This window comes from Wasmannia auropunctata, unplaced genomic scaffold, assembly GCF_000956235.1.
Source record: "Wasmannia auropunctata unplaced genomic scaffold, wasmannia.A_1.0 LD336000.1, whole genome shotgun sequence".
Taxonomy (NCBI): domain Eukaryota; kingdom Metazoa; phylum Arthropoda; class Insecta; order Hymenoptera; family Formicidae; genus Wasmannia; species Wasmannia auropunctata.
The window spans coordinates 2,992,657-3,009,732 of NW_012026890.1; the positions used below are offsets into that span (position 1 = coordinate 2,992,657).

Below are 17,076 nucleotides of genomic sequence, written 5' to 3' on the forward strand. Positions count from 1 at the left end.
TTTGGCTCTTTCTAAATAATGCTCGGGAAATTTGTTCCGAACCTGAAATTTGCTCCGAACGTTCGGCGGCACGATATTCTGCGGTTATTATCGTGTTCTGCTTTCGACTGTCAGCATGTCGGTGACAGGCCAGTCCTAATTGAATTTTCGCGCAGGCCTTTCATAGGGATACATTCGGCCTGTGCTTCTACACGCTCTAGGTATGCCGCTACGTCGCGCGGAGCTAATTAGCCGTCGTGTGACATCGCCTTTGATCCCCGTAAATTAATAATGACATGGCGCTGCCTCGACAGGGAATTCAATTCGGTTCCCGCTGCTGATGTTTTCTCTCCTTTAGGAACTCAAGAGGCTTTAGTTTTATTCGCACTGTGATTATTAGCAATTAATTGTTCGGAAAAAATGTCAAATATTGATTAAATACTGAGCTCAATACAGTAGTTCTACAATAAAAAAAATTTTTGGCAAAAAAGTGAAAGCAATAAAGAAACATTATATTAATAAATATATGCAATAAAAATAATAAGTAAAAATAATGTTTTTATTATTATTAAATTTTATTGTTAGATATTATTTATTATTTTCTTTAATATTGTTAACCAATTTAGTGGGCAAAATTAAAAAGTAAAAATTGAGCCGCAAACAAACGAATTAATGCGTCATACAACGTCAAATAAAAAATAATAACCATTTACCTTTATATTGGGGCTGCACATGTGAACAAATTGCACCAATAAACGTATTGGATTTTTAGCGTTCTCCCGTTTTCCATCGTATCGCCTTTCCGGTCGCTTTTATTATCACCTCGCTCTGTCGTTGTACAGCCGCGTGCGTGTCACTGTTATCTTCGATTGAGATAGCTGCACTTTATACGTCGCCCGTGACAGGCGTTTCTGTAACGCGAGACAAGAGCTGATAGGACGACGATAAAGTGGACGCACGAAATAGCAGTATGTGATACCGAAGGTGTAAACCGGGGAGCATTCGTTCTCTCGCGATTTTTCTCGCGCCCGTGATTCTCCTGCAATCGCGTGAGATAAAGATTGCTTGAATCTCTCCACTCTATACGGAAGAAAAATTATTCTACAGACGTTGTTAAATCGATATTTGAATTTTTAAGTAACTAAAATAGTAAGAAACAATGTACGACAGAGATAAATATCTCTTACATCGTAATCTGATTCAGAAAGTATTGCGATAAAACGATTGTGCTCTTATTTTTACTACTTCTAGAGAAAAAAAGATTATTAAAAATACTCTACGTCTATATCTTCCCGTTGAAATGTAGTTCATCGATCAAATTCAAAATTATTTCTGAAAACTGTCGACTACACTACTAACTTATACGTATGCACCGTGAGCGCCGTTCTAAATAAATGAATTTGATGAGATTAATACGGAAACGTCACTCTAGTTCCGCTTCTGCTCTATAAATACCAAAATATCACAAGCGACGGACTGTGTCGTCGTATAGAGAATTCTGGTAGGAAATTACAACGATAATGGGCGATTTTATGGCAGCCTGTTAAAACTTGTAAGTGCACTTTTATCATTCATCGTGAAATCAAATGATACACTGCCTTTAAAGTTTCTCAGCTTGATACCGTAAAAACCGAAGAAATCCGACTGAAAGAAGGAATTGCTTCTTTTAATTGCTTACAGTCTGTTAATAACAGAAAATAGTCTAGTTTAAAGACTGTTCAATCAAACAACATGTTATTAAGAAGGCAATAATTTTACAATTAAATATGTTTAATAAACTCAGTTAATAAATTTATTAGACATATGCACTAAATAAAATTTAATATAATTTCTGTAAAGTGATAGATGTAAATTATATTATTCAATTAATCTGAGGAAGAATCTATTTATTTAGAATTATATAGAAATGTGCAAATATATAATTAGGATTATTAAATTTATTCATCAGTTGTATGACAATTGATGAATAAAGAACAATTATTCATCGCTAACTAATGTAATGCTAACAAATACATCCATGTAAATTTCCGTTTGCTAATGGGATGAATTTTCCCCTTTATCAGAGGATAAGAACCCGTGATACGGGTATTGCTATTAGCATAAACACTGTAAGCTGTAAGAAAAAGATGCGTGCTTATCACGCGTCTTTGAATCTCGTCGATACAATGAACCGTAGCGCGTCTCGTACGTTGCGCGTGAAGATGAAGAAGCTTCGGAAAATGAGCGTCTAGTAATAACATCGAATTTTTTATCGCTTGTAAATGAATATCGTTTTTCCAGGCGAACAACGAAAAGGTGACACAAAAGAAGAGTATCATTTTTCTGACAATTGTGTCGTTTTTTTTTTAAATTGAAGCAAAGGAAATACATATTGTTATGAAGAAATTAGACCCTAGATAGAATTACTAGATACGATCATAAGAGAAAATTTCTTTTCAATTTTAGATAGTGAGAAACAAATGATTTAAAATATTTTAAAAGATTAAAGGATTCGTCGAAAATATTTATTTCAAACAAATTTTCTACTCTTTCTGAAATCCAATATATATAAGCGATTACATAAAAAAGCTCGAACAAAAAATCCTTTTTGTCGCAAAAAAAAATATAGATATCAGCGAATCTATAAATCCTAAAAACAGGAAGAGAAATTTTTCCGCTCTCGCCTGCGCTTCAGTCCGGCGCGATCAAATTTTATATCGGCTTTGCACCAACGGCGGCGTCGCCACACGCAAAATAAGATCGTTCATCGTCAGTAAAGGTTGACGCAACGCTAACATACAGCGATATGAGAGAAAAGAAAAGAGAAAAGGAAAAAAGAGTGAAAAATGTAGGACAAAAAATGGTTTCCACGTTACTCCACCGCCCACGCTCCTCCCCTATTTTTCATCGTCCGACCTCGGTGATGCTCTCCCCGACCGTTCTTTCATTTACGCGAGAGAAACAGAGGAGGCTGCAGAGAGCTGAAAGCTTTCTGAATTCGATCCTTCTCTCTCCGGGGTTTCGTATATCCCGCATCCGTCTCCTTTCCCCTCTCTTTCTCGCTCACTCTCTATTTCCTTTCGTCAGTATCCTCACGTTTCCTCTCGCGCATTAATATACCGACGACTGGATTAAGCACGTCTACGGTTTATCTCCTTCTTGCAATACGTTTAGGCACCTCCGCGCCTAACATGCCCGACCTGCGCGGGATAGGGCAAAAAGCTCATTTACCAAGGGGCTTTATCCCCTTTCCGCCACGCGTCAACTCTCGAATCCGCGAGAGCTGCTCGGCGACGACGTCGGCGAAATGTATGCACGTACGTACGGTTTGCACGATAGAAACGCAGCGGAGGAATTATGCGCAAAAGTCATGCGACACTTGCACGACTTCTCGCGGTGATTCGACTTTCAAATGCGAAAAATCGAACTGATTTTAATCCACCGGCGCGGGCGGAGGATCTTCCACGCGCCGCAACCACTCCATGTAGGAATAAAAAATGTCAATCTGCACTTTGAATACGTGAGATTTTGCGGAGAGAATCGCGCGCGGAGGGCATTCGGTAATCGGCAAAAATTCATAAAAATTTAAGTAACAGAAACTTCATTTTGGAAGCAGGAACGGAGGTGTCACGATACTCAAGAGAGTAACTGCGCAGATCGAATATAGGCGAAACTAGGTCGTCCAGAATGTGTAATGAGACACGGAAGAATGAACACGTCCAAGCCGATTTTATTCGAAACATTCTTTTTATGTTATCTCTCCGTTTCGACGATATTCACTCAGCCAATTGAGAACGCTTCTCCCTGTTAATTAAGCGCTACGAAAAACTGCAATTAAATCCAGTGAGTCGCACACTTTGCATCGCCAATTTATTTCCGTTGTTTTATGAACATATACGTTGTACTATTGTTTTAATACTATTCCCCTTTTGCTATTTAAAATCTCTATGTTTTTAATCTACTTAATTTATTTTGATCATCGATACGTGCGGCGATAATTATTTCGTTACAAACTAGAACGCCGCGGTAATCAAAGACCACAAAACAATAAATAAATACATGTTGGGAATATCGATGCGACTAGAAATAGCGAGCTAAATAATTCCCAGATAGCAAAACCGGCATTACGTGCTTCTAGAAATTTCTCGTATAAAATATACAAAAAGAACAATGTTGCGACTTCGCGCACATCGAAGGTCACCGTGTGTATTCAACTGCATCCGGTGCATATATTCGTGAAAATACGACCACGCCTACATTTTTCTATTTATCATCTCCTTTGAACATCATTACTATCTATTTTATTAAGAATAAAAGTAACTAATGATTACATATATCTTTGTTATTTAAATTACGAAAGAAACTATATAGAATACAATTATCACACTTATAATCACACTTAATCACACTTTTACAGCGTATCTCGCGATAAGATCGCGTGAATATATGAATAAGAAAAAAAGTAGAATCATGAAACATAGTGAAATACAGCGAGAAACGGGAGCATCGATTTCGCATCAAAGTCCGAGCGTCCGTAGAAACTCCATTACGTATCCGCTTTTTATTCCATGCATTTATGACACTTTTATCATATTCAGCCATAAATCATTGAAATAGCGATACAGCCCACGTAACAACGTAATAATCAGATAACAGTAGTTGAAAAAAGTAAAATATTTTTTTCTACATTAATTTCAAACTTTAAAGAGAACTGTAGAGTTAAAAAAAGAAATTCCATTTTTGATTAACTATATATTTTATTTAATTGAAATCGATAACAGTAAAACGAAATAATGAAAAAAATTTCAAATATTGTGGTGAATATGTTGTTCATTTTTCCCTTGTATCACAAATATTAAAATAAAAGGGAACTAAACATACTGCAGTCCGCAGTGTTCTAAATTCAAAGTTTTCATATATTTCAAACCTTACAACGTGCAAAATACATCATATTGTTGAAAGTTAAGAAATTGCATTTAGAGATAACATAAATAATAATTCTAAATTTATCAAAAAATTGGAAAAGCAATCTGTAAAATGATATGAAAATATAAACATGGCCAAAATAAAATAAAATGTAATTATTGGAGCCATATCAAACAATTCGTGCATAATATGAAACTCTAAAAAATAAGACGCGCGCATTTTGGAAGTTAATTTACGAAAATATCTCCGTCGTGAAATAACAAAGACGCGGGTAACATATAAAAGGTAAAGTAGCATCCCGGTTTTTCTTTGGAGTGCTTCGTTTCTAAAGTAACGAGTTGGAAGAGATAAAAATTAGTTTTTATATCGGCGGAGTAGATAACGTGCATACATACAACTGTATTCGCATCTTCTCGTCCCAGCATGTTAATTCTGTCATAATGATTCGCACAAAAGTACATTTCTAAAAAAGATAAAACAATTGCAGCGCCGAGTATGTACACATGTCTCCTATAGAGAAGATTCAATATCATATCAAGAACATACACACAGTTCAACTGCGGAAAGTGCGTCTATAGTCACGATACACATAAGTGTTTTCCTCACGTCGTTTTTTTTTTCAATCCCATCCCGAATCGAAAGAACGCCTTACTTGCTTCCTAAGAACACGGTTCTTGTACATTCGACACTTTTTTCCTTTTAACAAAACGAAGATGCGAGAATCAATAGTATCAATATTTTTTTTATTGTAACTACAACATTTATAAGCATCTTCGATCGAGGCTAAATTTTGGCGCCTAATAATATTTTTATATGAATTTTAAATCCGGCCTTTTTCAATTGCACCTCGAATTAATGTCGGACTTGCAACGCAATCATAAGCTGAAGTTGGAATGACGAGATCATAATTAAATTGATCTTCTATTTTTAACAATGCGAACACTACAAAAAAAAATTATTGCGAAAAATATTACCTCATCCTGAGAATGGTAATATTTTTATTTAAAATTTATTTGTGATATTCATTTACGCGGTCTAGTTCAATTTATTATTGCTTATACAACACTTATATTATTATAACGTACGTATTCAGTAACTATTGTATACATTTATTATCAATAATTTCTGTACAAGCGAACTGTGACCTATTTTCACTAAATTTGCTTATTACAGATAATATATTTAAGACGTCATGTGACATTTTTAGATGACATATCGAGGAAGCAATTAAGCAAAAGAAACACGAATTTATAAAATTCAATTTTATTCAAAAGGCTGACATTATGTAAATTTCAAGTACAAACTTAGGTCAATAATTATCAAAAGATTTATGTAACATATGTTTTTAAGGCTTTTACGGTATTCTCTTTAAAAATGCTAATAGGTTTACCGGTTTTCTGCATGTTTTAATCCATTGTTCGTTCCAACGTTTCATGAACAATGCTGTTAATTTCATCAGCTGATATTGTACCTCATCACCTGACATTGTAATATCAGGTTGTTTCTCATTCTGATAAAACGAACAGCATTATTCACGATACGTTGACATTAATAATGAATCAAAACACGGAGAAAACCTATAAACCTCTTAGCACTTTTAATGTAACATATGTATATGATATAATAGATTTAACAAGAATAACGAGAAATACAAATTTATAAAAATATAATTCTATCGCATTCTGTTAAGATATAATATTATATTTTTGTAAGATATAATATTATCTAATATTTGTGTACATATACACAGTTGAGTCTATCAAAAATAGAAAAAATTTTGTACATATTAATTTTCTAGTTATTTCTAATTGTTTTTAATTATGTTTAATGTCAATTAAAAATAATTGTGAAAATGTTTTACATTTAATTATTTCTTTTTGAAAAAATAAAATTTATTTATGTTTGTTTTTTTAAATTATATAAATGTCTTTTAACATTACGTTCCGTTTTTGATAGACTGCAAAAGATAATTTGTACATATAAATATATATTATGTACATATTTATATCAAAGATTTACAGTTTTATGGAAAAAACACTGTACACGTAATAATGATATACACCCATGGAAAATTACATTTCACCTACGTTCGTTTATATGTGCAAAACTTTTAAATTTTTTATTATTAATCTTATTTAAAAAAATATCTTTTTATCAAAAAGATATGACTTTGACAACGTTAAGACTTATAGGTTTGCTTCAACTTCGATCTTAGAATTTTTCCGCTTGCATTCTTCGGAATGTCATCAACGAATGTGACTCCACCTGAGAAAAAGAGAAAAAGTATATCTTTTCTTGAACTTTCCTGATAAAGCTTTCTTAGCTATCCATTTCTCTCTATCTCTGAATTCTTAGACCTACATTTTAATCGAATTACATAACAAAATTGGTCATTTCTCTAAATATTTGCAATTATTCGGATGTCTGGATAATAATTATTCTAAAGGTCGCGACACAACCACTATATCGATATGCTAATTAAATTAAACTGATTGCGCGGCAATTAGAAATTTCCGCGATTTTGTAAAACTTGAATCAAGTTATACCTTCCAGTCGCTTGTAGTCGGAGACCTTCCCTTTCACAAAGTTCTTAATGTCGTCCTCCGTGGGTTTCTTACCCTTGCTCGCCACTATGAATGCCTTCGGTACCTCGCCATGCCTCGCGTGCGGAATACCAATCACTGCCGCTTCCTCCACGTCGGGATGCGTTCGCAGCAACGCTTCCAGTTCCGCCGGCGGTACCTTCGACCAGGCGAAAATAACGTTTTAAATTAAGGGAAAAGGCGGTCACTTTAAACGCCACCGAGAAATGAGGTACCGTCAAACAGCGGAAAACTTTGAAACTTTGAAGCGATATTTTAGATATAAATTACAACTGTTATTTATCATCCATTTCCCCAAGCAACGTGAATAATTATATAAAGTCCAATAATATGGCAAAACTGAAATTAACTTCTTAATCAGTCTTAATGTGATAAAATTTCTTATCAGAGATTAAAGAAAGAAATGTAAAGATTTCTCGATCAATTTTGTCGGAAATAAATAATTCTGCTAATCATTGCATAACACAATTACGTAATTAAATGATTTGAATATTTTTTATAGTGATATAGAATAATAATGTTCAAATTGTAAAATAATTTATAATTTTAATAAAAAGAATAAATTACACTATATTAGGTATATAACATTTGGGAAGAAAATTTTACTTATAAATAAAGCAATTATTTTCTAAAGATTATTTATATAATTGGAATTTTCTTATACCACACATCGATCAACATTGCAAAAAATATAATATATGTCTCAATTTAAAAATAAAAATACCAAGTTACATATTACAATAAAAAAGAAAAGGCTCTTTTCTCTCAACAGAACAAGTCGTTACCTGGAATCCTTTGACTTTGATAAGTTCCTTTAATCTGTCTGTAATATAGAAATCGAAATCTTCATCAAAATAAACGATATCGCCCGTTTTCAGCCATCCATCCTTGGTTAACGTATTCTTTGTAGCGACTTCGTCATCCAGATATCCTTTCATAATGTGAGGCCCTTTGATCCATAATTCGCCGGTTTGACCAGAAGTACTGACGTCCTGCTGTGTCGTTATATCTACAAGGCGTACATGGCAACTCGCCACATTTTTTCCGATGCTAGAAGGTTTTTCACCATGTTCGACAAACGCCACTGGTGAACTTTCCGTCAATCCGTAACCTTGAAAAAACATCGTAAGATTTTAAATAATTAGACTTGATATCAAAATAAATATTTTGTCATTTTGAATTCTATCGATTCTTTTTCTCTTATTTTATATTTAGCGATATATTTTAATTTATTTTATATTTATATTTATATCGACAGGAGAGAGAGAATAAAAAGTTTTAATAAAGAATTTTATTAGAATAAATGGAATCTTCAAAATAGTTACAAAAATGATAGTTGTGAGATTCAACGAGATGGAACGAAAAAAATTAAAAACTGACACGAAAAACGTTAACAAACTTTGCAACCTATTATTGACACGTAATTTGTCAAACTAACTCTGAGCCAAAAACAATTTTGCTGAATAAACACGTGTAAGTGTTAAATAAGTTAATATACATATATCTGAGTGAAACCTCTGTTTGCGAAAAAAATAAATAAATAGATTCTGTCGATTAACACTGGCATTTTTTTCAAACACAATAAATTTGCCGATTTCCACAAACTCGAATGTGCAACAAACAAACAAGAGTAAAATTTAATACGACATCGCTCTCGATACGACGAACTTTATTTCAGAATCTGCGCGGCCGATTCGTCGGATCTCGTTAAAAATTGAATGTATACGCCGTTCGTTCGTTCGGGCTCGCAAAGCCCACAAATGCAAAACTCGTCCCTCCTCCTCCTCCTGCTCCTCGACATTGCTACCCCCATCGGGAAAAAAAATATATCCGAGCCTTCAAAGCTCGCGCACGTTGAAACGCGACCCCGGAAATTCGATTCGCGAAACTCGATAAACATCTCGTTCGCTCGCGAGTCGAGAATTTTGCGTCGACAACGGCTCGATTTTGCGAACACCCACCTTGATGAAACTTGAAGACTTGTGGATCAACGTTGTATTTCTCGTAGAATCTATCGACGTCCGTTTTGGCGAGCGGCGCGGCTCCACTCATCATCATATGCATATGATCGAAATAATGCTTCTTCACAAGAGGGGAAGCCGTTAAAAATAGCACTATAGGTGGTACACAAAACAGGACAGTTGCCTACAAAGTGCCATGTCGCGAGTTTAGTGCTTTAAGCCTTTTATAATTTTTTTTATACACAAGTGAAATCATAATTTTCTAATTGATGATGTAAAATTGTAAAAATATGAAATCACAAAAAGTGCATGATGTTTTGTTTTAGATTAATTTGAATATATTCAATCGTGCTTCATCTTACATTCTACCTAATAAATCGAAATTTTTAATAAAAAAATGTACCGAAAAATCTAAAGAAGAGATTTATTCGAATATGGCAAACGATAATACCTTGTGTTTTTCTAATACGCTGAGAAACTGATCCGGTACAAATTTTGGAATGGTAATTATCTTGTTGCCGGAAGCAAGACGTGGAAATACCACACCATTCATTCCATAAATATGGAAAAATGGTAACACAGTAGGTATTATTTCTTGAAATGTACCTGAAAAAAAATTAAGAAATTTTAATATATGATGAATATCAAATCGTGAAGCTAGAAAACAATTTTAAATTAAGGATTTTGCAAATATAAAGCTAATTGATATAACATTAATTTACAAAATTTTTACAAATTTTGGAAAGCTCAAACAAGAAGATTGAAATCATAACTTGTTGGATAAAATGGAAGGTACTTGTAGTAGGATGAAATGCGTCGACAGAAGCTGTCACCATCATTATATTAGACACCAGATTGCGATGTGTTAGCTTAACACCCTTTGGTAATCCAGTCGTACCACTTGAGAATGGCAAAACCGCTACATCGTCGCAAGTTCTGTCCGAATTTACGGGTGGCAATGATTTACCTCGCGTTATGAGATCCTGAAAAATTTTTTTATATTTATTTTTGTTTAATTACTTTCATTTGTAACATTTAAATATCGCTCATTTATTTGAGAAATATCTATCTTAATTGATTACTAACATCAAAAGGTATCGAACCCTCTGGAGTAGAACCAGTCTTATCGTCAATTACAATAAAAGGAGTTTCATGTGGAAGACATGCCCTTGTTGCAGCGAGCACTGTAGATGCAATTGCGGTCGAAGTGATGATTGCTTTTACTTTGGCTTTCAAAAACTGCCTCTGCATTTCCTCTAAAAATTTTCATCATGTCTATCAATATTATAACAATACGCTTAATTCGCCCATTTATTTTAAATATTTCATCATGTTTATATATATATATATATATATATATATATATATATATAGTATACATATTAAAATAAAATAGTTTGAAATATCAAGCTCACCAGACGTATACAGTGGATTCACGGTAGTGACAACAAGGCCTCCTGACTGGCTCCCAAGGAAACCTAAAACTGTGTCCGGCAAATTGGGTGCCACTAATGCTACCACATCGCCCTTTTTAAGACCCATGTTCCGCAAACTTCTACCGATATAACTTGTCGCATCCTTGGCTTGCGCGAATGTGTATTTCTTGCCATTTACACCGCATTCCTGCAAAGTATGATAAAATTAATATACAGCGTCTACAATCTCCATAAGATAGATTCTCCATTAGCGAATATAGGTCTAACTAATTACGCTTACATTTGGTCACATATTTTCCGTCTTTGCAAACGTTTATTCTTGATTTCCACATACACGCACAATTCCCTCCCCCCCCCCACATTAAAATTTGTTAAATAATTTATATTGATCTGTTTGAAAAAAAATGACGCAATTAGTTAGAAACGCTACACATCAAAATAGATTATCTATCGTATAGAACTAATAGAGATACACACTGGAAAAAAATCTGGTTGTATTAATTGGAAATCTATATTCAATCAGTATATCTGTTCAAAAATCGAATTGTTGTTGGATTTACCAGACGAATATGATTAATTCTTTCCTATTAAATCTACCAGAACTTTTGTTGCATCATCTTTCCTGTCAAATATACCAGAATTTTTGTTGACCGAATAATTCTTCCCTATTAAATATAGTAGAATTTCTTGTTGGATGTTGAGCCTCTTATATTTTAGCATGTTTTAGCATGTCTAATATGGAATATTTAACTTCCAGAAATTATCAAGTTCTTGAAATAATTTTGGTGCAAAACTAAAAACTGTCAAAATCTTTCTCTCAGTTACTTTTATTTTCGGTTTCTCTCTTTTGGGAATTGTGAAAAATCTCATGATGCTGCATGTTTTATTCTCTTCTGTGTGACGTCTACTGAATATAACGCCTACTGAAAAGAAATTTTACAGATCCAACTAGTAATTAAATCCGTGTAGTAAATAAAGTCTATCAAACGTTCTAGTTATGAAATGTCGAATCCTATATTATTATGATCAGAAATTCTGTTTGATTTTACCAAAATTCATTCAACCATATCCATCTTACAATTAGTAAAACTATTTTTCCCAGTGTAGATATAGATACGTAGATCTGATAGATCTATGCGATAGATAATAGATATATTTATTAGATCAAAAAAATTACCAAAGCAATGTGATTAGGATAACTCTCGCTATCGTTCCAAATGAATTCGTGGATCAAGATTTCCGGGTAAGAAGCTTCACCGGCTACAGGCATAATAATCTTCTCGTTATTTGGCCCCGTCACAATTCTGGGTTGCGACGAGGTCGATGCACGTCTCAATGTGGAGTTCAGCGTCCTTATTCCTGCATCCAGTACCCGATTCAGCCTCTGAATACCACGAAATGCGTGTGTTGCCATGCTCGTATAATGGTATTAACTTATCGGCAATTAATTGCACAGTTCGTAATCTGCAAGCGTAATAAATCATTTTATTAGTTCAAGACTGGAAATAAAATCGTAAAATAAAGACAGATTATGGTAATTGTATGTATTAGAAGACATAGAATTATAAAAATGTTACCTAATACAAAAATAGATAATTTTTTAAGTTTTATACGTTAATAAAGTTTTTATTATGCATGTTTTTTTAATTAAATATTCATGTAGAAATACACATGTAGAAATACAAAAAGTACAATTTACATCATATTTCTTTTTCGGAATAAATGTCATAAACGAATGTAGAATTTAAACGTAAATATAAAATATTTGTTAAAAAAATAAACGTAAAATATTACGATATAAAGATTTATATAAAATAATAGTAGATGTTTTCGCAAAAAATTAGTTGTGCAGTTTTTGCAACTGAATAATGGATGATGGATTTGCGCGAAAAAATACCGCGCAGTTATTGACACTATGAAATGCATGAATATTCTAAGTGTCGTATGTATCCGCAATTATAAAAATTTTTATTATCTGCTTATTTAACGATAGTATCATCGTGACATTTGTACGTTACACTGATACATTCATTTCAATAACAAACTCATTTAATACAAAAGTCAAGATCAAACATCTCCATTTTTATTTAAATATGTTTCGAATAAATATATTATACATATTTGTTTATCAAAATTAACTTAATTTACTACAATAAGTAATTAATGGCTTCCTGATCATTAAAAAATCATAAAAAATTAAAATAAAATCTCCTGTTCTCGCCATGCAATAAAAGGCAAAAATAAAAATATATTATACTGCATTACTTAACTCAAGAAATTGATTATTTGTTTATATATCATTTATTCTTTAAATCATTTTTTTTTGTATCTATGATATCTACATAAATTATAATATAAAGAAAAACATAATTGTGTAAAATCAATCTTTTTTACTATACTATTTACGTATAAAGCATTAAGAAATTAAAGTAGCATATTTTTCTCCCTTCTTTTTAAATAGAGAAGTCTCATAGAAATGCCTCATTAATCTTATCAAAATATTCCAACAAATTGAAACACTAAAACAAAAAAATTACAAGTGATAATTGACCGATATAGATAACACAAATAAGCGGTGAATTTTCTTTCATTACCGATGCTGACTAGCAATACTATTAAATCAGTTCTATTAAATTGCTTATCAGTGTGTGCTATTAAACTACTTGATATTACATACTCCAGCTTCTGTTTAGGACTATGTTTCAAGACCAACAAATAATTGACGCGCAGTTTGTATGAACTAGAAATTATAAAATTAATACAAAAATATTATTGAATATGAGATCTGCTATGTTTGCGAGCAAGATCTTAGTTTATTCTAAAATAAAATTTTATTATAGTAACAAATGTTATTATTAAAATAACATTTTATTAATGTTAAAATAAAATTTCAATTGTTTCCTAGAAAAGTATAAGGACAAAGTAATATAAAATATGATAAAAAGAATATATAACTCCCCCCATAATAAAATTGCTGCTATGAGTATACATATTGCTACTGTTTTATATAAAATTAATATAACGGATATAATGTTTTATGTAATATTTTAAAATTAATATAACGGATATAATGTTTTATGTAATATTTTGTTTTATGCAATAGTAACATTTTAGACGAGTATAAGTAAACTTCACTTCGTGAACTTATCTTTTCGTTCTTAACTTTATCGTTTTTAAACGCTGAAATTGTTTGCGTTTATGTGATATAGGCATTAATGTCAGGGTCACAGTTAACTAAATTGACATGAGTTGGCCAACGAAACAATTATAAACATGCCGATTCACCTTAAGTATCAAAAAATGATTAAAGTCAACAATGCACAATCGAAATTTTAATCGATCAGATAATGTATAAATATAAAGTGTTCAAAGTTCAAACGCTGCTTTTAACAGTTGCTTTTAACGTCAGATTAAAGTCTGTAACTTGATATGTTATCGTTGTCAATAAAGAAACTCAAAATTCTCAAAAATTCAAATAATGAAAAATTTTTCATCTATTCGAAGAGAGGCGACTTGTCTAAAAAAAATATTTATATAAATATATATAATTATCTACATGTTATTTATTAAATACTAGCTATTGCATTGATATGGAGCGATATCATCTATTTATTCTTTTGTAGTATCTATGATATCTGTATAAAATATAATGTAAAGAAAAACGTAATTGTGTACAAAATCTTATTTATTTAGTTTTTTTATAAAAATTATATTTTGATTATTCTTTTAATTTTAATTACACTTATTTGTAATTTAACTTTTCATTTTACATGTCCTATGAAACATACCTCCTGATCCGACATTTTAACCGGCATTTGACTCAAACACTTCATCCAAGGACCGTCCTACACATCCTTAGGATGTGTATGATGTCCCTTGGAGGTGTATGCTATATAGGAAGTCATGATATTCTTCTTAAACATAATAAAATAATTTTTTTACTAAACGCACGTGTCTCGAATAAATCGAATAAATTATTTGAATAATATAATCACTTAAAGCACGACAACAATTTTATAATAAAAAATTGATTTTATTTATGAAAATGTTTGTTGCATGAAATATTTATCTATTACTGCAGCTAAACAAATAATATTGGAAATAATTTTTTCGATATCATAGAACTATTTTTAACTTAAGACTACTAGAGTAATTCCGGTATATACGCCGCATCTATTAAAAATTTAATTTATCAGGTATTATTAATTATGGTTAAGGTAAACTATACCGGTAAAAACTTTAGACTGTCTATTACTATAAAAAAAATTTATTATTTTTTACATTAAAAAAATTCTTTAAACCCTTGCATTTTTATCGTATAAAAATATGGGTGGGTTATATGGCTACTCACGGTTGGAATGAAAGACTCAAAAAGTATACAAATAATCTAAAGAACTAAGCACTTGTATTTTGCTATACTCTATTCTTTACACTTCCTCTACACTTATATACCACAAAATAATCACGAAGCCTTTTATATTTCCTACAATAATCATTTTATGTAGATTATATTGTAACTTATGGTTGCGCTACTTATTACAGTGATAAATAATTTAATTTACAATAATTTTATAAATATTAACAGTAAAAAATTAAAATCATAACACAATACTAATATAACATAAAGGTATAGTGGCGAGAAAATTACTTTCACTTCTTCTATTTTTGACTTCTGCGGCATAAATCCTCGTGCGGAATATATACCGAAGTTACTCTATATATACAAAAAAATAGTTTGAGATATCAGATATGATTTATCTAAACTTGGACATTATAAGTGAAGTTCATAAACGCAATTGAAGTTAGTTTTATTCTGCAATCAATAATGCCAATAGAGCTTAGCGGATAAACAATATTATTATGATTGCATAGTGATAAATGGTATAAGAATAGAAGGTCAAGTGAATTAAATGTACGCATGTATGCGCAAACGTACATAGCACATGTATATTCATGCGACAATTCAACATGTAAATTGAATGAATAATGAGAAAAAATGATGCCGAAGTTCATTTATTATTTATTCAAGCTTACGACGCTTACTGTTTTTTTCGTATTCTGATAAAAATCATATGGCACATCGATACGTGTAATACTGTATTAACATCATTAATTATATATTCTGTTGTTATTAATTATCACACATTACATCACATAGTATGTTCCATACGTATCGTTATAATGCTAATTAACATGCTTGCAAAAGTATAGTCTATACTAATGTTTGCTAATGCAATTTTCGCAAAAATAAAAATTTGAATTAAAAAAACTGCACAAATTGAGATAAAGAAAGTTGAGAGAAATATTATTCATATAAATATTTATATAAATTCATATATAATATTTATATAATGTTGATATGTAATTTTTGAACAGAATAGTTTTAGATAGTGCTTCTACTTCACTAATTATATTATTATATGAATTGTGCTTGTTTTTACATAATTAAGAAGTCCAATGTATGTAGAACGTATTCCACTGGTTATCCGCTCATCAAAACTAAATTTATGTTGTTTTCAAGTTCTCTATAGTCAGTTCAAATACGTAAATCATAACATCGCTGTACGTAAATACTGCACCGTTATATGTACATATCATACATATGTTCTTGACAGAAAATAGTACTACTGATTGATGATATACAATATTTAACGTAGACTTTCTCATATGAGAAGAATACGACCTAATCTTACAATTTAAAATTTAAAATAGGATTTATAATTAATTTAAACTCGAAACAAATTAAACAAATATTTTGTCTCTTTATATAACATATTTTTATTATGTGGAATCATTTTTGATAATATTTAATATTTGCTAAATATCGTACGTAAAATCATTACATTCATATTTTTCAAAAGTACGTGATATTTCATGGATCTAGATTCTTACGTCGCCTTTCTCTCTGTACTTGGTAGATTGTGAACCGTGTTTGCCGCTCTATTTTTAGAGATGTTAGAACGCTATCTCATTGACGGTGATATCTCGGCGATGTCTGGCAAGAAGTGCAATGTCGCGACGTTGGAATGCTCTGGTGTTGAAAACTTGCAATTTTCGCGCGCGCGCGTAATATTTCACGAAAAACTCGCGCAGAATTGAACGGTTGCCAGTTAGATCGCCGTCGATCGTCCGGCCACCGACGTTTACGTAGCAGGTTTCCCTGGCGGACTGCCGAGTTGTTCAACAAACCAA

At 31.8% G+C, this 17,076-nt stretch overlaps 1 protein-coding gene across 1 annotated transcript; it reads right to left on the reverse strand.

Annotated features, from left to right (window-relative positions):
* Positions 1-6,743: 6,743 nt before the first annotated feature.
* On the reverse strand, positions 6,744-17,076 carry LOC105453359 (probable 4-coumarate--CoA ligase 3). The gene is made up of 10 exons (XM_011695242.1): positions 16,777-17,076; positions 12,062-12,348; positions 10,864-11,071; positions 10,535-10,704; positions 10,245-10,431; positions 9,900-10,054; positions 9,449-9,632; positions 8,273-8,598; positions 7,431-7,626; positions 6,744-7,149 (listed from the first exon to the last, which is right to left on the reverse strand). Exons 2-10 carry the CDS (start codon positions 12,296-12,298, stop codon positions 7,064-7,066), a joined length of 1,749 nt encoding a protein of 582 aa, XP_011693544.1. The 5' UTR covers positions 12,299-12,348; positions 16,777-17,076; the 3' UTR covers positions 6,744-7,063.

Coding starts and splice junctions, on each gene's coding strand:
- LOC105453359 (XM_011695242.1), bottom strand. CDS start 12,298: ATGGCAACACACGCATTTCGTGGTATTCAGAGGCTGAATCGGGTACTG. Junction 10,705..10,863: donor GAATCCACTGTATACGTCTG/GTGAGCTTGATA, acceptor GAAAATTTTTAG/AGGAAATGCAGAGGCAGTTT. Junction 7,627..8,272: donor TCAAAGTCAAAGGATTCCAG/GTAACGACTTGT, acceptor GCCTGGTCGAAG/GTACCGCCGGCGGAACTGGA.